The sequence below is a fragment of the Osmia lignaria genome, chromosome 12 (genome assembly GCF_051020975.1).
Source record: "Osmia lignaria lignaria isolate PbOS001 chromosome 12, iyOsmLign1, whole genome shotgun sequence".
In the NCBI taxonomy this organism is placed as follows: domain Eukaryota; kingdom Metazoa; phylum Arthropoda; class Insecta; order Hymenoptera; family Megachilidae; genus Osmia; species Osmia lignaria.
In genome coordinates, this window is record NC_135043.1 from 10,070,274 (window position 1) to 10,093,053 (window position 22,780).

The following is a 22,780-nucleotide window of genomic DNA, read 5'->3' on the forward strand; positions in this document are numbered from 1 at the left end:
ATATTATTAAATACATATACACGGGTATGTGTCACATATATATTTATATACTGTCCCTTGATGTTTCAGATTTAAATACTCGATGGAAATTGAAGCAGGCACATCAAAGGAGCAAGATGCAAATGATACAGACGCAAATTCGTCTCAAGCAATTGAACAAAAGTAAATTTTTATTTTTTTTTTCAAATAAAAAGTTACTAGTATGCATGATATACATAACTTATAGGTTATATTTCTTACATTTGTACTATGAAATACTTTTATGTGATATTTAAAATTTCAGAATTATTGGCTTAGCTCAATCAAGGCCAAAAGGAATATCTGACAAAGATTTAACAGCTGAAATGCCAGACTTACAACCTGCTCAAAAAGCCCAAATTATAAATAAACTTTTGTCTCAGGGTTATTTTGATTTATTTAAACAAGGGGGTTCTTTGTTATATCGTTTGAAAGATCCTGCTAAAGCAAAAGTAGCTAAAGGTGCAGACAATGAAGAAAAAATTGTATACACAATAATTGAAGAAGCAGGAAATAAGGGTATCTGGATTCGTGACATAAGATTTAAGTCCAATCTAATGCCAACTCAATTAAACAAAATTTTAAAAAGCTTGGAGACCAAAAAGTTTATCAAAGCTGTGAAATCAGTGGCAGCTAGCAAAAAGAAAGTATACATGTTGTATAATTTAGAACCAGACACATCTGTAACAGGTGGTGCTTGGTACCAAGATCAAGACTTTGAAGCAGAATTTGTTGATGTTCTCAATCAACAGTGTTATAGATTTTTGGAGAGAAAACGAGAACAAATAAATTCTAGTAGAGGTGGACCAATTATAGCTAGAAATGTTACATTTGCTTCATCCAAAGAAGTCTGGAAGTTTATTTCTGATTTAGGAATAAGCAAAGTTTGTATAGCTACTATAATTTTCATTAAATTACATATTTCAATATGACTAATATGTAAACACAATTATTTATAGGTAAAGTTATCAGTTGAAGATCTGGAAATGATATTGGACACATTGGTTTATGATGGAAAAGTAGAACGTACTCTTTCAGGTGATGGAAGTAATTTATACAGAGCAGTAGAACCTCTGTTAAGTCCACCAGGGTTAATTAAATCTACTTGTGGTATATGTCCTGTAAGCTGCTTTCATTCTTTGTATGTATATTAGTAAAAACATTAATCAGTTATTAATATAAAAATATTGAAATATAGGTGAGGAAAAATTGTTGCGATGTTGGCGATGTAACACCTACAAAATGCCAGTATATTACAGAATGGTTAGAGTAATGTTTTTTAATAAAAGTATATTGATTGAAAGTACTTCATTGCTGATCCATTATTTTAACAAGATTTTAATGCTTAAGCTACCTATTCCCGCCAAATTTGACGAGTTTATAATTTTAACCGGATACAAGATACCAACTGTAAAGAAAATACATAACATTTGCTTTTATGTTTTTTCCTAAAGATCAAATTCTGTTAAGAACACCGCAGTAAAATGTAGAAATAATGAAAATATAAAAGTTTTTTAAATGAAAATTTCATAACGTATTAGTAGAATAAGCATTATTACGCAATTATCTTTATTTCCCGCGTTTTAAACAATAATTTTACGTTGGTACCGTTATTCTTTTTATTAGTTTCCGGCTTTGAGGTGCCAGATGTGAATGCGCGCTTCCACGAGCACCGTTAAATCGTGCTTTGTCATATGAAACTTAAAAATGTTTCACGAAACAATGCCAAAGTTTTATGTTTAACACGAATGAATAAATAAAATTTCGAAGCTAGTTATCTACAACAATCTTAACAAAACTCTTTACGGTGGTCAAAGCTGAAAGTGCGTTTGTTGGATTGCATGTATCGCATGTGCCTAGCGGTGTTCTGGAAAGAAGTACGGTTCTATCTTCGACGTAGAATTGATTTTTTAACTCTGTTAGAAACGTGAAAGGAAAATTGCATCTGCGTATTGATAGATTCATAAGCATTGACATGCCGCTTCTTCGTAAGCAACCGTTTCAACGACTTCACGTCTCCTCAGACTTCAAGGATGATGATGAAGTTTTCCATTGTGAGGTTACCAATGAAATTTTCAAGGACTACAAGTAAGACCATGACAGCCGAGATGACTTTGAAACTTAGTCTGAACTTTCATCAGTATGATTTGTTAGACAAACATTTCCTATTCCTTTAATTTTGACTTGGCTGTTTTGATTTCAGTTTTACAAATATGTATATTGATATATTCATTAGTTTTATTTTTGTACATCCTCTGAGCTTATAATCAATAGGTTACATTGAAAAATATATAAAACGTTTAAACTGTTTATATGTACACATTATCATTGTTTATTATCAATAAAGTTCTATTACATTTGTGACATCTTATGTATCCTTGTAATTGCAGTGAATTCTGTGAGAGAATTATTTTATGCAATTCGCTTATATGGTCATGCAGTATAACTGGTAGAACTAACATGACCTATGAAGAGGCTTTACACTGTGAAGAAAATGCTAAGAAAAGTCTTAAAGAGTTCCCTATGGAGGTATAATATTTAATTATTAATTTATTGTTGTATATTATCATTTTTGTATTGTTAATTATATCATTTGTATTACAGCTACGTATTCCTATATTGTATCTTGCCAGTAAAACTAACAGATCTTCTTTTAATGACATGATAGAAGATGTATATCAGTTTGCAAGAGATCGCTATTTTGTAGGAGAAATGGTAGAAGCAAGTTTCACAGAGGATTCTTGGTGTGATTGCCATGTTCTTCAAGTTATTGCACCTTCAGAACAGCAAATCAAACAGTATGCTAAAGAAAATCACAGGTATACAAATCTATATTTCGGACGCATGTGTAGTATATTAATAATCATACTATGCATTTATTACATAGGAATTCCCAGGAACAACAATATCATCCACCAGCAAAGTTATTTCGGTATGAAGTAGAACAGTTAGACTGCGGAGAGTCTGATATCAGCCAACTTATGATAGTGGAAGCAGCACAAGTAAGGAGAAGAAAGCAACATTACAGCAGAGAACGTAATAAAATATTTTTACGTCAGCTGTGCGAGCAAAATGAAAGCGGTATATGGACTGTAAAAGTCAGTAATCATTTTAATGCATAAAAAGAAGAAGTTGTATTAGATTTATAAAATGAAAAATATCTTTTTTCCTATTTAGGACAGTGTTTTACAGAAATACGGAATTAGTAAAGTACGTTTTGACACTATATTTGCTGGTCCTCCGCCAGATTTTACATCACGCGTTAAGAAATATGTTAGACATAAACAAGAATCGATAGAGAAATTTTTGACAACAAATATTTCCAAGCAAAAAGCAATGGAAAAGCCAGATCCTCTTAAGAAGGTCAATCAGGGAGGAGTGGACGTAAAAAAGTTTCGAAAACCGAGGTAAATAATGCATCTTATATTAAAAATAACTGCGAATTTTTAATGTATTAATTCTATAAAACATGTATCCAGAATGAATGGAAAATTTAAAGAAGACCTTAAAGCAAAAGCTCTCGAAGAAAAGGCAAAACGAAAAGAAGAACGAGTTCTGAAAAGTGAGCGTAAAAAAGAAGAGAAACAAAAATTAGCTGCTTTGGCTGCATATATGAGACAGTGGAATAAACCAAGAGAAGATCTTGAATGTGAAGATCTTTCTCCTATTCCACAACCTACACCAGTTAAAAGCAGTATAGCCAATGAAAAATTTGGCGATGCTGTAATGATTCTAGAATTTTTAGAATTTTTCAATGATGAATTAGAGGTCACTACATATTTTCCACATAGTTTTACATTAGACTTGTTAGAAAAGGCGCTGTTGGTCAAGGAAGCATCTGGACCATGGAGTGATCTCCTACAATTGCTACTGTCAAACATATTTAAATATCAAGCAGACGAAGAAGATGAAATTCATGCTCAAGCATCTGATTTAGTGAATGATAATAGTATGTATGAAGGAGTAACATCAATGACAAAAGCTGTAAAACTTGCTACAATAGCTTCTAGCTGGAGTCAAATTTATCAGGGCTGTAAATTGTCCGAGTTGACGTTAGATCATGTAACTTTGAGTGAGATTTTGAGACAACATTTGTTAAGTTCTGGTGGCCGTATAGGTGAAGTTGCTTCGAAATGGAGATATTCTCAGAGAGGTAAATTTTTCAATAAAATTTTGATATGAAAAATATTAACAACTATTTCCTTTTTAGGTGGATATACAAATCAAGATGATCCTGCACTTTTGATGAGAATAAACGAGGCATATATTTTAAGATTGTTGGGACATCGTAATGTACACGAATTTGATTTAGATGAAAAATTAAAAGTAGCCACGTGTCTAATTAATCAGTTACTTACTTTTGCTTCGATACGAGACGTAATTGAGGAGCGACACGAAAAGGTTCATCAAGCAAGAAAAGAATTGAAATCTTTTCTGATAGCTGAACAAAAAAAGGAAAAGGAGGAAAAAGAAAAAATGAGAGACCGTGAGAAAGATAAAGAAAGTAAAACACCAAAGAAAGTTACACGTGGTAATTGTGAAGAAGAAAAGAAAAAAGAAGAGTATGAAAATAAATTAAAAGAACTTCAGCAAGCATCCAGGGATGATAAAATGATGCTTTATTTAGGTTCTGATAGAACTCATCGCAGATATTGGAGATTTTTATCAATTCCAGGTAGTTTAATATTTTCGGTATTACGCACATCTAACGAAATAGAGATATATAAAATTTGTGTTTTTTCCTTAATATTTAGGAATATTCGTAGAAAACGATGAGTGGTGGCCAGGTAACTGCCTTCCAGAAGGTACTCCTTACCAACCGGAATTACAAGACAGAGAATCTACATATGCATACTTAAGAAATAAATTTGAAGATGAATTTAGTGATAAAGAAAATAGATTTAAGAAGGCAAAGAAATCTCCCAAAAAAGTTACATTTTCTGATAAAAATGGTCTCAAATCTCCAAGAAAAGATATATCTCGCAAACAAGAGCTATTTGACATAAGAAAAAACTTGATGGCTTGTACAGGAGATAAAGAATGTCCAGTTCACTGGAAAAGATCAGAACCAAAATGGAGTTTCTATGGAAAGCCAGAAGACATAGAAGCTCTAGTGAATGGTTTAAGTAAACGAGGAATTAGAGAAGGCGAACTCAGGAATAACATTATGCAAGAAATGACGAGTTTGATGTGTGTGATCGAAGAGTGTCCTCGACAGAAACTTAATCCTGACGTTGTAAGTACCTTGTAATACATTTTTTATGTATTGAAACTAAATGGAGAATAATAAATAAATTTTGCATATAGTTTGCAGGACCTATTAAAGGACCTTCTAATAAAACTTCAAAAAAAAATAAATACGAAAACGCTAACTTAAACTTTCCTTCTGAAATGCCAGTGGTCGATGTTTTAGAATTAACATTAAGAGATTATATTTTAGATTTCGAAGATAAAATGAAATCAGGTTGCTTAGGACATTTAAAAGTCAATGATCGAGAAGCGTGGAGAAAAGCAATTAACAACAGGGGCTATGACAAACAGTGTGATAAACTAATATATGGTACAAATGAAATTGAAGTAGACGTTGCTAGTAATATAACTTTAGATAAAGTCAAAAACGAAGCTAAGCATAGTCGACCAGGTACTCCAGATTCAGAAGTTGGAAGTATTAATATAAAAACTTACAAAGATTCAGGAAAATACTTAGGGCCACCAAATGAGAATGAACTACTCCCAGATCCTAAGCAACAAACAGTTATTAAACAAATGGCTTGTGCTATTTTACAATTATCTTATGCTGTAGATCAAAAGTACTTACAGAAACCATTATGTGGTGATGAAAAAGACAAAAAATGGACAGGTGAAGAAACTAGAGAAAGATGGGAGCAATCTCTTATGGCATCAACAAGTTGGTCTCAATTATTTTTACATTTAAGTACATTAGAAAATAGTGTCGCGTGGGATAGAAGTGCACTCAATGCCCAGTGTCGCATATGTAGACGACGTCGAGATCCCGAGAAAATGCTACTTTGTGATGAGTGCAATAAAGGCCACCATTTATATTGTTTAAAACCAAAATTGAATGTAATATTTTTCGCCAAATAATTGTATACAATTAGAATTAATTTTGATTATACGATAATAATTGACGATATATGTATTTGTAGACTGTACCAGAAGGAGACTGGTATTGCAAAGTATGCAAGCCACCGACCAAATCAAAGGAGAAACTTAAAAAACGTAAGATATTTGAAGATGAGTTGGAAGAAGAGGAAGTAATATTAACTAAAGAAACTCGACATAATCGTGCAAAACGAATTCTTGAAAGCGAAGGAGAAGAGGATCAAGACGACGATGACCTAGAAGAAGATAGTGACGAGGATATGTAAGAGTTATTTTAAGAAATGTTTATTTATTAAATGAGGAAATATTGTTTAATAGTTGTTGAATTTCAGGGACAGTCAACACATGAATGTGTGTTCTGTATGTCGAAGCGGTGGAAAATTAATCAGGTGTGACGCATGTTCAAGCTTCTATCATGTAGAATGTATAGAACCTCCTATGGCAAGAGCACCTCGAGGAAGATGGTCTTGTTCAGACTGCAAGGATAGAAAAGATAGGAAGACGACTAATAAGTATGGTAAGGTATTCAAATTATAATACGAAAATTTGCAAGTTCAGTGCCTACAGAATATATTTAAATAAATCTTGAAATTATTTAGTAACTGAATAATATTTTATTATCGTTTCGTACTAACACATTAGTAAATGAAATATTTTACTTAAAGAATAATATAATAAAGCAGTTTCTTAGTTTAAATTGTGTTGTTAGTGAGGGGGCGTGAAAGGGAAAGAGACGGGGAGAGGCAGTGCGCTGCAGCAGCACGCTCTCGCATCCATGGCTTTGCCAAGAGCCTCCTCACTACAGAGTCTACAGACTGGGAGGGTCTGTATTGTAACTCTATTCTACTTTCTTTAGTGTATTCATCATTTTTTTTTATATTGGATAGTACAATAACATCTGCTTCACGTATTTATTGATTAATTATTAATACATTAGTTTTTTTTTTTTTTTGGCACGTAGAGGCTTTATTGCATGTATATGTACACATGATCCTTATATCCTTATTTCCTTATTATAATGAACCTTTATTTGTTTTCTTTTTTTAACTCCTTTGTTTAAAAAAAAAAAAAAACATTAAGATTAAAATAAAACTTCTATTATTTATTAGCTACCTAATTTATAATGCTTTGCATGTGTTATATACTTAGATTATAAACCAATATTTAATTATGTATAAAAACCTTGATACACAGATAGTAGCACTTCGGAAGATACTGAACCAAGGCAAACAAGGCGAGCAGCTAAAAGAGCGGCTGAGATAGAAGAAGATAAAGGAACAGTTAAAGGATGCATGGGAAGACTGCAGGAATTACTTACAGATGTGATGCATCATAGAGATTCTTGGCCTTTCCTATCACCTGTTACAAAAGACGAAGTTCCAGATTATCACGATATTATCTCGAATCCCATGGATTTCGGTACAATTAAATATAAACTTAACAATGGAGAATATGAAACGTCGGAACAGTTTTTCGGTGATTGTCATTTAGTATTCGAAAATTGTCAAGCTTATAATGAAGAACATAGTGCAGTTTACAAGTAAGTATAACTAACACGAATATCGTTATGTATAAGTTCGGATGCCAGAGATTGTGAAATGAATTAACAATAGTGATTAATATACCATACTAGAAATGCTTTAGCTAGTTTAAAAGTTTACTAATAACAACAACGATTTTATATTTTTACATATAACAAATAACAGGCGTAAGTAGTTAATTACAATACTTTATTAATTATTACTACTACTGTGATAGTGAAATTGATCAGCATGCGCTTGTGACTAATAAACCAATCGTAATATAAAGTAATCCGTTATAACATGTAACAAACGATTGAATGCCTTAATTTTTTTGTTTTAATTCAACATTTTAAGTTCATACACAACTAAATCAATGTTCACTCAAATACGTTTTAGATTTAAAAAAAAAAAAATCAAAATCTTTGGCTTCCGAACATTTAAAATAATGTATGCCTTTAGAGTTAGACTATGTTTTTTTAAAAATAGTTACGTGTACAGAGCAGGTATGAGGTTACTGAAGTACTTCGAAAAACGATGCAAGGAATTAGGATTAAATTATGGTGAGGAACCACTACGTCCGTCAAGCGCAAAGAAACCAAGATTTGAAGAAAATGATCTCGTGGATAGCGAGGATGAAGATACTGAAGAAATTCAGAAGTCAAGATAGAAACAAAGTACTTTTTCCAATACATTCTATTTATTAAATATTAACTTTTATTCCTAATACGTAAATGTACCTTGAAACTGAAAATGGATTTATGTACTGTAATATTGAACAGTATATAAATTCATAATTCAACAGAAGAAATACTGTAAAGTACATATTACTAAAAGACTTCGTTTACTAAAAGTTACAAAGTGCTATACATACAGAATTTATAAAATTAATCTATTGAAACAGGTGATAAAATGCAAGCTTAAAAATGTTTCAAATATTTTCTCCTTCGTTACTTATCAAATATCCCGATCAGTTTTTTTAGGCTTGCTATAATAAAATGCATACACAGTATTATTTGTAGAATTTTACGCATGTTGTAAGTGCTCTCATATATTTGTTAGATTTTTTAAAATAGAGCATTTTATAAATAAGTAAACCAGCGCATAAGCAATGAATTAATTTCATTTGCTTGACCCAGTACAAGGTTAGTCTTTTGAGTTAGTAGTATTACAATTCTTTTTTTTTTTTTTGTTGGACAAGTTTTTTTTACATTGTATTAATGATTATTTATTATTTTAATATTATTGATTTTATTGCATTTCATGTATTCTTTTACTGCAAACAATTTTAAAGGTTACCTAACTGTATTCTAAACTCTTTAGGCTTTTACCTATGCAAAATTCGAATTCATGTAAAGTGTTCTGCATTAATTGTCTTTTATAACGTATTTATACCATACGAAGTACGATGAAACGTAACACGACTGATGATTTAAGAGTTAATACATGCGTAATAAAAAGAAAACTTTTTTATTGTGAATGCAAAAAGTATTCTTATAACACTTAAATTTATATATAACATAATTATTATGCCTGTATCTATAAAGTAGATTTTACTGGGGTTCAAATATGTTGTTATATATTGCACAAAATTATTAGGAATTAAAGATCTTATTGTTTAATTATTTTTGTTTTAGGTTTTGCCAAATTGTTCGTGTATTAGTGGTACTTATCCTTTTTTCCTTCTTTTTTTCTTTTTTCTTTTCAATCAAAAATCAGCCTTTAAAAAAAATTGAAAATTTAGGCTGGCCCTATACAAAATCTACAGTACAAATTATTATTAATCTCTATATTGTACAGCAGTAGAAACAGTTCTTTGTAATCATGTATGTTTTATACAATTAATTTGGTAATAAACTTTTCAAGTAGATTTGTAATTGCAGTTTGTACATGTATTATACAGAAAACTGGTAGACATTAACATACATTAGACTTCAATTACTAATCCATATAAGTTTTACATATATTTGTTCCGATACATCACGCTACATTACAATATTTTTAGGTGTAATTCAGTGATGCATCTCTCCAGAGAATTGTTTCCTATGAATTTCATCCCACTTTTTGACATTCTCAGGTTGAAAAGCTAAAAACAAAGGAAGGTATTAATAATTATATATCATCATTGCATACATTTGAATGATAAAAATTGAAACAATTTCAAATTGTATTATAATTATACTTACTTAGTTTCTGGAAGAAATACCAGACAGGCATCAAACCAACTGCAGTCCACATCCAATATTTGAGTATCCAACCACGCTTATGATTATAATAATGATTAAATGGAAAGTGAGCAATTTGTGCAGATAATGTATATGGATATCTCATTGGTTTTCCAGACATGGTTATCTATAACTTTGGTATTAATATATGGAAAATACAATATTCACATTAATAATTAGGATATTTTGATTTTTATGTGAGTTTTATTACCTCAAACTGAAGTAATTATTTTAAAAAGATCTTTATATATATATCAATAAAACAATATTTAAATATTACCCGTTCTGTTTTTAATAAAGTTAGGAAATCACGTCAACGATACCACTGAACAAATGGTACTTTCAACTAAAATCATGAACCAATTGTTACATAATATGTCTGTTACCAGGGTATATTCAAAATGATCAAACTTCAGGTTGTCCATGACTATATTGCATTATTTGAAATACTATTGGATAGAAATTGGACAAAATTACAGAAAATTAATGCGTTTGAAAAATCGCAACTTTACCTCTTTATGAAACCATTGAAAATTAATATTCAAACACATAACTTTTTATAGAGTTTTATAAAGTTCAAGAAATACAGCAAAAGATTATTAACATGATATGTATATATAAAATTATATATAAAGTTGTTTTTAGCGCTACTTATTACATTCCAATATACTAAATTAGGTTTTTAATAAAAACATATAAAAATATGAAGATATGGCAAAGTGATAAGTTGACGTAGGCATATATATGTATGTAGTACTACTGCAGTTCACCAGAGTCCATAACTGCGAAAAGACCAGTTTTCGTTCTTCGCGCATCTCCAGTACGCATCTTCGTCCTGATTGGCGATACTCCCAAACGAAGTGGAAAGCGATTAGCAGAGAGCTCGCTGCGTTCCCCCACCATCTTCCAACCTGCGCGTCGCAGTTATGGACTCTGGTGAACTGCGGTATAGTATCCTTGTCTACACTTGCGGGTCTGAACAAACAAGGAAGATAAAGTATCTATTGAATAAAATTAATAAAAACATTTGAACCTGTACACGACTACCATGAGTTCCATAGAGGTTGTAAATTTGATTATTTAAACTTAAATATTTAAAGAATTTACAAGTTTGTTAATAAAAGATTTTTTGTTGAAAATAAGTATCAGTTTGACTCAAACAATATGCTACCACATTTGTAATATTGATAAACCTTTTATTGTACTATTACATTAATTTTACACTATATATAAATTTGTAATCATTTATTTATCACTTGTTGTCAGGAAAAATCTTTTGGAGATGCAGATATTGAGTTGTTTAATTCAAACGTGTTGGAACGACTGTCTTTGTCACACGTCGAAGGTTGTGTAATTAGATCTTTAAGATCTGGTGATTATGATAGAGGTAAAATAAGTTATTAATAATAACATTAAATAATAAAATGCTTTATTTACTAATCTTTTATATTTATTTTACAGGTTTTCTTCAACTGTTAGCTCAATTAACTGAAGTTGGAAATATTAGTAAAGAACAATTTTTAAGTAAGTTCTTTGAAATTATGATCTTTAAAAAAAAATACAAATAATGTGATAAGAGAATTATTTTATTTGTTCTGTATGTAGACCGTTTTCACCTGATGAAAAATGCTGGTAGCTATCATATCATTGTAATAGAAGATACAAGCAGTGAAAAGATTATAGCAACTGCAACATTAGTTGTAGAGCAAAAATTCATTCATAACTGTGCATTGGTATGTTTTCTAAATATCCTTTTAATAATCCAATTTTTGAAAACAATTAAAATAAACAATTTATTACAGAGAGGGCGTTTAGAAGACGTAGTAGTAAACAATAAATATAGAGGTAAGCATTTGGGAAAACTAGTAATTAATGTCATATTACAGTTAGCACTTTATTTACGGTGTTATAAATTGTCATTGGACTGTAAAGACAATCTTATACCTTTCTATGAAAGTTTAGGTTTTAAAAGAGAACCTAATAATGCTAACTACCTCAACATGAGATTCCATACTGGGAATGCTACAGAGCAATCTCATTTATGACAATAAAAAGAGAATATTTCAGATTTGCCATATAAAATTGTGATTTAAACTAGTAGTACCTTTATCATTTTTATGAACAGAGAAAGTCTATTTTCATTTTTATTTTAATCATTCCAAACAATTAGAATTCTATTCTAACGTGAATTAATAAATTAAATTATATCGTGGAATACAGAGGTTGTAAAAATAATATGTAATTATATTTTGATAAATACATGAATAATATTTTCCGAGAACATATAATAATGTAATAAACAATGTTAAAGAATAATTAAAAATCAGTTTACAACTATTAATTAGTTCTTAATAGATAAAATACTTATTTCGTGTTCATCATATTTTAATTTTCTTTTGTAATACACAATTGTTTTTTATTTTATGGCATTTAAATTAGAGCTTTTTGGTAGCAACATTATTTCGTAATTTTACTGCTCTTTTAGCTTCCATCTGTCTTTGTCTTGCTAATTTACGTTCTTCGCGTTTTCTTCTGGCTTCTTCTAATTTTATATTTCCGCTAAGGGTATTAACACTTTCATTGTTCCCTTATGAAGTTAAATAAATAATTATATTAATGTGTATGATTATAAATTATATTTTATTGTGACTTACCTGGTTGATCTAATGGTTGAAAATCTTCTAGAGGTTGAAATTCTGAATCTTCCCATCCTGTCTCAGTAGATTCACTTTTATCTTCTATACTCTGTGCTGCTTCTTCTTCCTAAAATAATATCCAAGTATTTTTTTACGATTTCTATTGCTAATTATAGTAAAAATTTTAACAAATACAAACCGGTTCTTCTTCAAGACTTGTCCATTGATCATTACACTTAGAGGAGTGAGGAGCTGGTGAAATATTACTCGTCCCATGTCCCGAAGTAGTTGAAGGTTGTTGTTCCATGTCACCCCAATTATCTGCATCCCAATCCCAATCACAATCCGAGTTTGTATTCGTGGCATTTTGTAGATCGTGCTCATGATCATGATCTAGCGACGTCATACTTGTAGCACTACTTGTCGTAGCTGTTGTACTAGCGCTACTTTGCGAGCTACTAGCTTGTTCTACAATGTAATTATACGTTAATGGAAAAAACATTCGTTATTCGTTAAAATTACAGAAAACACATGTCTTGTAAATACCCAAAGATGCAGGTTTATTTAGTAAAATCCTAGATGCATTAGAATTTGATGATTTAGGTGTATCTGATTGGCTACGATAAAATTTGGCAGTAACTGCTGTTACAGCCCAACCTGCCCATGTTGCTGCCGCATTACTGAGACTAGGCGTGGCTGTATTTACATCTGCCTCTGAAATTTTATCGTTTAAATTTAAGTATCTTTCACTTCGAATAATAAATATTATCTTTCAATTGAATAGATACCCATAGATTCACGTAATCCAGGATCCTCTGATACCCTTTCTAGTTTTGATAAAAATCCGCGAATCGTTCGAAAGGCATTATCTCTTACTCCTTTGTCTACATCGGTAGTAAGTGGACATAAAGCTGGTAAAATGCGATTTGCAACTTCTTGTAGTAAAAAATATTGCTGCGTTGCAGCCAATGCTAAAATACTAGCTGTTCTGGCAGGTGGAAATGGATCTCGCGTACCTCGAATAAATGCTCCAATTAATACCTATAACAGTATTACTGTTTATACCTTCTTTCATAGCTTTGTCCAAATTTCATTTACCTTTTGTCTAATTTGAGGATGAAGATGTTGAGCAATTTTTCCTAAGCACACTGTAGTATTAGTACGTATTCCGCCGTGTTCATCTTTCGATTGAAGTTTTGCAAAATACCTTAATGTTTCCACATTAAGATTATTATAATCTAATTTTGGTGCTAAATGTACAACTGATTTTATCGTTTGTTCCCTTATTGCAGCATTTGTATCTAAAAATCCTTTAGCTACCTATAGTAAATAATATTAAAATATTTTGAATTTACTGTATCTTCTTGTAAGAAAAGAAATAAACAAGTATAATAACCTGTGGAAAGATAGCTTCGTTCACCGTAGCTGGTTGTAAATGATCAACGAATCGATCCAATTGTTGTAACAATCGTAATCTTGTTGCTCTGTCATTTGATGCAAATAATTTCACAACGCATGGTACAACCCTTCGCTGATACTCAGTATCGGGTAATTGACAGCCAAGCTGTAATAGAGGAGGTAATACTGCACTACCAGCATCACCAAATTCAAAGGCAGCCAATAATTGTGGTAAAATTTTATATCTTCCAACGCCATCTGGAAATGATTCCAATTGATTGGCAAGTTGCGAAAAGAATCGACCCTTTTCTCCTCTTTCTTTCATCTGAATTTCTTCCAAGAATAAAAGTGCATCTACAAGAGGATTTTTAAAAAATCCTCCATTGCTACGGCAACGCGCTATCACATCGGCAGGATTTGGTCTTCCTTCTGCATTGCCACTGATCAATTCTTGATATATTACTTGCAGTTGTTTTGGAATCTAAAAAGTTCACTTGTATTCGTTATTCGATTTAAGGTTTATCATGAATCTTATAAATAACAGAAAACATACTTTATCAAGAATATTAAGCTGTGAACTTGAACTCAGTGGACCATTATAAGTTTCCCAGATCAGGCATCCAAGTCCCCACATGTCAACCGAGCTGTTTTTTATTTATTCATCAGTTTCATAGCGTTAACAATAAACCTAAAGGTTTACATATGGAAAAGCTGGTATTGTAGTTTAACTTTAAGATTGAAGTAACTATTTTCTATCATTTTCCAAACAGGAGAATTATTTTCTTAATATTTTATATACTAAATAAGTTGCAGGTATGAACAAAAATAGTTTAATTACTTTTGCCTTGAAATCAAATCTTTGTAATATTCATTTCGATAAAAGCAATGTCAATTTTAAGCAGGAAATGACCATCAATAATATAGATCTTGTTTGTAGGATATATCTTCTTATTACAAATTTTGTTTACCATTTGGTAGGTGGTTTCATATTCTCCTTAATATCTGCAGGATAATATGGTTGAAATGTTGATGGTAATGCATTATAAACAACATCTACTGCTGTCATGTATTCAACTCCACCAAGTTTCCATTCTCCACTTTCTTCATTAACATATACTGTCCATAAATTAACATTGTTATGTCGTAGATTGCCATCATTATTTAAGAAGTTTAATGCTCTCTGCCAAAGTTTATTTATTTTAATATATATTTTACAAACTTTTACATTATTATATTTAAATTTATACATACTGTAATTTGGAATATTCCCCATGAAAAGTATAACTGCTTCTTGGATTCCTCATTGGTATCAGATTTTCTTTTCAATCGATTGTATAAAGATTCTACATGTTCAGTTGCTAAATAAATCACTTTATCGGTCTGAAAGAAAAATTCACATGTACTTTACTGGGCTAATGAATATTTGTATTAAATTATGACTATACCTCAAGACTATCAAGATATGCAAGAATACTTGGATGTCTAAGTGTTTTTAATCGTTTCACTGCTGATCGCGCTATGTCCAAAAGATGTTCATTACCATTTTTGCATTCAAAAACAAATACCGAAACATCTTCACCTCCCGTAGATCCCTGTAAAAGAATACGTGACATAATAAAGATAAAAATTTTAAACAGTTAATAAAACGTGAATCAATACCTAAAGTCGGAAAATATTTTTTAAGATTTTACCGCGTCAGGTTATGATACCTTTTTCTTAGCTTTATGTAAAGTCCAGATACTCTTATCGTCTAAATCAGGAACTGGTTCACCGATTTCATATGGAAAATCTTTAGTAGGGTCTCTTGAAAAAAAGGACCACATTTTTACGATTTAACTACTTATTTTTACATAAATCAAGATCATTCTTCGAACGAATACCATATCGTGATGTCACTGACACATTGACTACAGATTATACAGATAGTAGAAGACTGGACATGCCTTTGGCTCAAAGGGTCGTGAAATTGTGCTTCGAGAACGAGCGCCATCAAGAGATGGAAGCTACTCGTCAACTTATCGACCTATCTTCCGCTGGTAATTGGCGAGTAGTTTTCACTTAGATAGATGACGCAGACTTCGATTTTCTGATCAGGTTATCGACAATTAGTTCCTAAAGATATTTAATTTTGCAATTTATATTTATTATAATCGTTGCCAGATGAAAGCTTTATAATGAAGCCGTTGATGACGCTCCTTATGTCAAATATTTCTCATTACATTAATATTTCATTTTAATTATGAATGAAGTTTGTCCGTCTTTGGTAACAACCTATGCTTTTAAAAATGGTAAAGAATATATTGTAAAGATAAAAGTTTCTTCATTAAAAGAATGTCAACGCAATTTGGAACTTGCTGTTACTGATAAATATACCGCTGAAAATTGGCAGTCCTCTTATGATGCTGCGTGTATGTTTTTCACCATGGACTATTTTATGGTTAAGTATATTTTGCGTTATGTTATTAATATTAATTGTTTTAATTGTTTCTTAGATATTGAAAACTTATCACATAAAACTGGAAATTACAAGCATTTTGATGTGTTTGTGGCTATGTTGCAGTCCGGCTTGTTGAAAGTAAAATCTAGACATAGGTTTCTAAACAAGGAAAGTGTAATTAAGGAAGATTAATTACAGACAAGCGAATCTATTACTTTGGATCTTCTTACATTCGAAGATTTAGAATTGCTTCGGGCACGTAGGTTCGAACGTAACTCGTGCTCAAGTTTGGGAAATGCATCGAACAATCGTCGATATCTTATATTAACGTACACAGTAGAATTTGATCGGTAAGTATAATTTTGAATGTAACTTTCTTTATTAACAAACAATAATATTTTTGTGTATCTTCTATAAAAATAAATAAATGTATCGAGTACAAGAAAGTTCATAAATCTTGTATGAGAAACATTTGCTATCATAACAACTTCCCTAAGAATCCATTACCCATTACCTTTGGAATATTGTGGCTTACCTGATCCAGTAGTATTACAAAATACCATTAGAAGATTACAAGCTGAAATTGAAAGATTACAGTCTGTAGGAAGTAACAGAAATCTACAAAAACGTATTGAGCAACTTACAATCACAAATCAAAGACTTATTCAAGAAAATCAAAGGCTTATGAATGGAGGTAGAAATAAACATTTTGATCTTATATAGATTAATTTGTTTTATTACCCTTCAATGTTTAGGGAAGGGACTGAGGCATTTATTGGGATCAATAAAATCATTAGAGAATAATATTGCTAAGGAACGCGCATCGTTCAGAACACAAATTCAGAAACTGAAAGCTGAAAATACAGCCTTATTATTAAAAGTACAACAACTCACTGAATCTGTTGGTAGAAAACCTGGAGATGGTAGTCCAGCATTAAAACGTACTTATTCACCGTCTGTACGTAGACGAAGCAGAAGTCGTTCTTCTTCGATTTCTAGTCGTTTTAAAATGTCCAGTTTATCGTCAGGTATATACATATAAGCATCCGAATCAGATCCCACATAATGCTATTTAATATAGTTCAACTTAATCATAATTGATCTCATATTACTTACTACAGCTAGCTCATTGGAATCAATTAGAACTCGCGGATCCCCTTGTCGAAATACAAAAACATCATATACTAATAAGAAAAATAATTCCAGTTAGTATTCAATAATATCGTGAAAAAGTAACATTCCTATTAAAAGAATCTTAACACTTTTGTTATAGAAATTGATTTCGAACATTTGGAAGCAAGAATTCACACATTACAGAAAATGTTAAAAGATGGAATAAATTTGAATCAATGAATATATACACTACAATAAATTTCTTTTTTTATAATAATAATTATTATTGTACGTTTTGTATAATATAATTAAAATGAATTTAAATAGATGATGCAATTATTAACAAAACTACGTATTTATACAAGTAAAATATATTTTCCTAAAACTGTGTATTTGATTTCCAAATTTATTGATCCTGATAAAAGAACAAATCATGCTCATAATAGCATAAAATACGAAGTACTGACTATTTTCAACAGCAATACACAAAAATTGTATTACTGCATATACTGTTAGAAATCCTTATATACAGTGTAATATAAATTTTTGTTTGTAATTGTTGTGGTTTTAATGTTATTGATATTATATCTATACTATCACATTCATTAATAAAACTTAATATAAAAGTTTAGTTAACTGAATTTGTATGCTTTTACATCATTTTCATAATACACTATAGCACGTTCAATTATTGATCTCTTTTCATTTTCTTTATTGTGTGTTTCTATATTTGTTTTCAAGCCAGTATTTGTATCTGTATGATGTTCTTGCAGATTTGCTTCTGCTACTATTAGCGTTTCGGACAATTTATGTCTTGTATGTTTTGCTAATTCTTTACAGGCTTCTTGAAGATGCTGAATTTCTCTTTGCTGTACAGATGTAATTTTATTTAACTTCTCAATGTCGTCTGTAAATTTCTGTATTTGTTGAAGACGTGCTTCTTCTTTTTTCGTTTCTTTTGCTACTTGGCGATTATATTCTAATATCAGACAACCACCGGCAACACTAAAAATAATAACCTCACCCATCAAATTAGCTCCTAATTCTATTGCCATGGCTTCATTCAATTTTGCAACCTTTGTAGGCTTACCAAGATTCATTACATACATTTTAGCTTTAACTTCTGCCCAATGATAAACTAAAATTAAACCACAAAAATATAATGTACCGTTACGTGACTATAGAAAGTCTTTAGATAAAAACAATAAGAGCTACATCATTATATGATACAATTATAAAGAATATTGAAACAATTAATTTTAAATTTTTGTTTTACTTACATTGAGCAGGTGGTATGATAAAATATGTTCTAAATACAGGATGATTTTTTGCTTGATTAACAAGAAATTTTGCCAAGGGTTTACTTATTTGTTTAACAAATAAAACTCCCAATTTGAGAGCTGGAAATACACCCACTACCATCCTGCTTTTATTTATTTGTATAAGTAAACTTGAAAATTACACCCTATATACAGATGAAAACCTAAAAATGAGTACTTTACAAGTGAATACGATTTTTCGGAAGACATACGTATTTTTAGTATTAATCATATTTATTTACCAAATATTAGAAACATGATATAACATATCATAATGACATTGTGAAAAAAATAAGTTTCGTGTTATATTTTAAAATCATTACCTCACTTGTGAAAGTACTTCAGAGTATAGCAGACGGTCATACCAGGCCATACTGACATCTCTGAAAAATTATATAGACATGTGCTGGTTACGTTTCTATATATTTATGTATTAAAAGAACTGATCAACATTTTTATTATCTTAATTTTTTCATTCATCAATATTTAATATTCAATTCTACGTGTAAAGTATTTCTAAAGTGTAACATGAATATGTAAAATGAAAATGACTAACTTCATACATGTTAATAAGTGTCTATGGATGGTTTTGATTAGAATTGAAAATTTATATAAGTAAAGAATGATCAAATAAGTGAACAATTTATATCAAATGTTGAATAATAACATGAAATAAAAGAATAAGAGAAATATCAAATGTTTAATTACATGTATTTGAAACTATTAATTTTATATAGGTTAAATAATTAGCAGAAAAGAAATAAACGATGTATAATAAGAAATTTAATGTAAGGAACCGTAACTATTTATTCGTAATATTGGGACTCGCAATGCATTTGATAATACTATGGGGTATACTTGATATAAATTTTCATTCTCCTATTATACAAGACTTGCCAAATGTACCAATTTTGAATAATGCACCAGCAAAAAGATTGGTTTTATTTATAGCAGATGGTTTAAGGTTTAGAACCTTTATTGAAGCACCACCAAAATTTCTCAAGTAAATTTAAATTGTAATTTATTTTAAACTTGATAATTATTATGTATACATCGATATTACTTTGATTATAGGCAAATAATGATAAATAAAGGTGCTTGGGGTATATCTCATACAAGAATGCCAACAGAATCTAGGCCAGGTGTTGTTGCAATTTGTGCAGGATTATATGAAGATCCTAGTGCAATTTTTAAAGGATGGAAAGAAAATCCTGTTGATTTTGATTCTGTCTTTAATCAGAGTTACTTTACATGGGCATGGGGAAGTCCTGACATTATACCTATGTTTACAAAAGGTATTACATATACTGTGAATTTTTTTTTAATATAATTTCAATTGATGTCCATCAAAAATAGGTGCAAAAAATAACATCCATGGAGATAGTTATTCTCCAGAATGGCAAGATTTTGATAGAATGCAAGGTCAAATTTGGCGTTTAGATTCATGGGTATTTGACAAATATATCAATTGGCTTCAGGAAGAAGCTCACAAAAATAAAAATGCAAAACGAATTATTCTTTTCCTTCACCTTCTTGGTTGTGATACTACAGGACATACATCGAAACCTTATTCTAGGTATTAAACTATTATAATCTGATCTAATCTGTAGAATTATAATCTGATTAGTTTAAACTTACATTTAAATATAGAGAATATGTTGATAACATGAATTATGTTGATCGAAAAATAGAAGAGGTGGTACATATGACAGAAGATATTTTTGGAGATAATAGTACTGCATACGTTTTCACAGCAGATCATGGAATGACTGATTGGGGATCACATGGAAGTGGTTCTACAGATGAAACAGAAACTCCATTGATTGTTTGGGGTGCAGGGATTAATGCATTTAATTCTAGTCAAAATGTAGAGCAAGTAGATATTACCCCATTAATATCATCTTTAATTGGTGCTCCTATACCAATTAATAATGAAGTGTGTATAAAAATAATGTTATCATAATTGACTGAAACATTTATTAATTTACACAAAATTTTTCCAGGGTGTTTTACCATGGCAATACTTAGATACTGCTAATCAGAACTATATAAATCGTGTTTTATTAAATAATTTGAAGCAATTAACATATCAAGTAAAAGCAAATCGTATGTTGAACTGTGAGGATAATGAATTTGCAGATTGGAGAGAGGTAGAATTAGATAATAAAATTTTGATGCTAGATAAATATCTTGAGGTAAAAGATTCAAATGAGACATTAAAAGATATAGTAGCTACAATTAAATTAGCCAAAAAGGCTTTAGTATATTTTCGACAATACCAAAGAATACGATTTTTAGCATATTTATCAGTAATGTGGTTTGGCTGGATGACATTACTATTTCTAAAAATAGCCGGAACTAAACGAACTGTTATTAATTCCTCTAATTTATTAATAACAGATATTGTATTTGTAATATTACTATTTACAATACTTATCATGCACAAAGGTATGATATATTATAATGGTGTATACTTATTTAAAGAACTGTTACGTAAATTTTTATACGAATAATAAAGTTTCAGGTTGTAATAATTGGAGGCTACCTTGCTATGCATTGTTAGCTATAATTTCTGTTTGGATAGCTATCCGGAATGCGATTACGCGTTCGATACAATTAAAGATACATAATAATAAACATCATTGGTTAATGGGCATAGAAATAGTTGTTTTATTAGCAACAATGTTCATTGGATTAATGTATAGATCATTTCTCAGTATAGGAATTTTATGCATTGGCTTTTCTCAGAAAATATTGCTAAAAGACATGAAGAATTCTTTTTTTTGGACTGCTTTATGCCTGGCTGTTTTTCCATTACTACCTGTAGTTGAACCGTACCCTCGAGTTTATATTGTGTAAGTTTAAATTAATATCAAATTATATTTATTATGATGTAATTTTAATCGAAATATTAAAACATTCACTTTTCAGACTTCTCAGCATATGTGTTGAGACTATAATAGTTATTGTAAAAGTCTATTCAAAGAGTAAGAAAACAGCAGAAATTTTGCGGCTAGCAATTATAGGGCTAATATATTTAGAATTTATAGATGGTCGAAATTGGATTTCATGGGCAATTTTATTAACTACACCGTTATATATTTGTACCTACCCTACACAATTAAAGGAAAGAATGCAAGGAATTATGTTGAGCCTCTTTTGCCCACTTGTTTTATTATCAGCATCTTATGAACCTTTCTTTTTCATAATTTTTGCATTGCATTTATCTTGTTGGATATCTGACGTTAAAAAAGATGAGAAAAGTGAAGATCTCTTGACAATAGAAGAATTACTCAAAGCAGCAATCTTTGTATCCTTTATTAACACGTTATTTGAAATGAATTTAAACTATTAAACAGTTATTACTATTTCTATATATCCTGAACAATTTATTACAGATGTTATATACATTGTTGTGTTTTTTTGGAACTGGTAACATGGCAAGTATCAGTTCATTTGATCCTTCTTGGACGCGGCATTTTGTGACGGTTTTTTCACCATTTATAATGTTTTCGTTGATACTATTAAAAATTTGTATACCTTTAATCTTGGTGGGATGCACAAGTTACACCTTTGGATCTTCGAATAGTTTTCTAGCGGTAGTATTACTAGGAGACTGTTTAACGCTACCACTTATTTATTGTGTTACTCCTCAAGGGAGTTGGTTAGATATTGGTAGTGCAATAAGTAGATTCACTATTACAATTTCTCTTCCATGTCTTTTATTGTTATTATACTGTTTATCATACCCTCTTATAACTTATTATCCAAATAAATTGAAATTTCATATTAGCTTAAAAAAGCAGCATATTGTATGAACAATGTATATAGTTTTTCTTGATATGGTAAAGTTTATATACATTTGTTATTATCAAAAATTAATATGCTTACAGTAGGTTGGATTTTAAATCTTCGTATATCAGGGTATGGAACAAAATGTAAAATTGTGTCATAATGTGATAGCTGAACATTAATGATTCGCTATCCACTA

At 30.4% G+C, this 22,780-nt stretch overlaps 7 protein-coding genes across 17 annotated transcripts; 4 read left to right on the top strand and 3 right to left on the bottom strand.

The window, feature by feature from the left end:
* The first annotated feature begins 20 nt into the window (after positions 1-20).
* On the top strand, positions 21-1,324 carry Polr3F (RNA polymerase III subunit F). Its single transcript, XM_034320977.2, has 4 exons — positions 21-162; positions 284-902; positions 978-1,139; positions 1,217-1,324. Exons 1-4 carry the CDS (start codon positions 83-85, stop codon positions 1,289-1,291), a joined length of 936 nt encoding a protein of 311 aa, XP_034176868.1. The 5' UTR covers positions 21-82; the 3' UTR covers positions 1,292-1,324.
* A 332-nt stretch (positions 1,325-1,656) lies between these two features.
* Positions 1,657-9,435, top strand: Acf (ATP-dependent chromatin assembly factor large subunit). Of its 4 annotated transcripts, none has more exons than XM_034321020.2 (14): positions 1,657-2,106; positions 2,409-2,547; positions 2,623-2,837; positions 2,906-3,116; positions 3,196-3,425; positions 3,498-4,171; positions 4,229-4,693; positions 4,773-5,254; positions 5,326-6,102; positions 6,186-6,403; positions 6,474-6,658; positions 6,851-6,964; positions 7,336-7,681; positions 8,151-9,435. In XM_034321020.2, the coding sequence occupies exons 1-14, from the start codon at positions 1,994-1,996 to the stop codon at positions 8,329-8,331; spliced, it is 4,350 nt and encodes a 1,449-aa protein (XP_034176911.2). In that variant the 5' UTR covers positions 1,657-1,993; the 3' UTR covers positions 8,332-9,435. The 4 variants fall into 4 exon arrangements, with proteins under 4 accessions (XP_034176911.2, XP_034176912.2, XP_076547468.1 ...); XM_034321021.2 differs by having other exon boundaries at positions 8,163-9,435; XM_076691353.1 differs by having other exon boundaries at positions 8,168-9,435.
* Positions 8,836-10,007, bottom strand: roh (reduction of Rh1). Its single transcript, XM_034321027.2, has 2 exons — positions 9,848-10,007; positions 8,836-9,747 (listed from the first exon to the last, which is right to left on the bottom strand). The coding sequence occupies exons 1-2, from the start codon at positions 10,005-10,007 to the stop codon at positions 9,674-9,676; spliced, it is 234 nt and encodes a 77-aa protein (XP_034176918.1). The 3' UTR covers positions 8,836-9,673.
* Positions 10,008-10,790: 783 nt separating this feature from the next.
* Positions 10,791-12,075, top strand: Gnpnat (glucosamine 6-phosphate N-acetyltransferase). The gene is made up of 5 exons (XM_076691362.1): positions 10,791-10,949; positions 11,153-11,273; positions 11,348-11,410; positions 11,492-11,619; positions 11,689-12,075. The coding sequence occupies exons 1-5, from the start codon at positions 10,935-10,937 to the stop codon at positions 11,929-11,931; spliced, it is 570 nt and encodes a 189-aa protein (XP_076547477.1). The 5' UTR covers positions 10,791-10,934; the 3' UTR covers positions 11,932-12,075.
* Positions 12,076-12,156: 81 nt separating this feature from the next.
* Positions 12,157-15,874, bottom strand: yata (N-terminal kinase-like protein yata). Its single transcript, XM_076691361.1, has 12 exons — positions 15,630-15,874; positions 15,366-15,512; positions 15,172-15,300; positions 14,889-15,100; positions 14,474-14,564; positions 13,919-14,401; positions 13,621-13,842; positions 13,311-13,563; positions 13,069-13,236; positions 12,722-12,990; positions 12,541-12,649; positions 12,157-12,473 (listed from the first exon to the last, which is right to left on the bottom strand). Exons 1-12 carry the CDS (start codon positions 15,741-15,743, stop codon positions 12,322-12,324), a joined length of 2,349 nt encoding a protein of 782 aa, XP_076547476.1. The 5' UTR covers positions 15,744-15,874; the 3' UTR covers positions 12,157-12,321.
* Positions 15,875-15,954: 80 nt separating this feature from the next.
* Positions 15,955-22,607, top strand: LOC117609938 (Phosphatidylinositol glycan anchor biosynthesis class N). 7 transcript variants are annotated; one of them, XM_076691355.1, is made up of 10 exons: positions 16,001-16,328; positions 16,413-16,495; positions 16,556-16,707; positions 19,864-20,084; positions 20,146-20,365; positions 20,440-20,725; positions 20,793-21,237; positions 21,314-21,644; positions 21,721-22,099; positions 22,188-22,607. In XM_076691355.1, exons 1-10 carry the CDS (start codon positions 16,160-16,162, stop codon positions 22,605-22,607), a joined length of 2,706 nt encoding a protein of 901 aa, XP_076547470.1. In that variant the 5' UTR covers positions 16,001-16,159. The 7 variants fall into 7 exon arrangements, with proteins under 7 accessions (XP_076547475.1, XP_076547474.1, XP_076547470.1 ...); XM_076691354.1 differs by having other exon boundaries at positions 16,003-16,328; positions 21,308-21,644; XM_076691357.1 differs by adding an exon at positions 19,527-19,792 and having other exon boundaries at positions 16,218-16,357; positions 16,481-16,707; positions 21,308-21,644.
* LOC117609940 (optic atrophy 3 protein homolog) lies at positions 17,857-19,255 on the bottom strand. Of its 2 annotated transcripts, none has more exons than XM_034336726.2 (3): positions 19,113-19,255; positions 18,751-18,953; positions 17,857-18,608 (listed from the first exon to the last, which is right to left on the bottom strand). In XM_034336726.2, the coding sequence occupies exons 2-3, from the start codon at positions 18,890-18,892 to the stop codon at positions 18,103-18,105; spliced, it is 648 nt and encodes a 215-aa protein (XP_034192617.1). In that variant the 5' UTR covers positions 18,893-18,953; positions 19,113-19,255; the 3' UTR covers positions 17,857-18,102. The 2 variants fall into 2 exon arrangements, with proteins under 2 accessions (XP_034192617.1, XP_034192616.1); XM_034336725.2 differs by having other exon boundaries at positions 19,032-19,183.
* Positions 22,608-22,780: the final 173 nt, after the last annotated feature.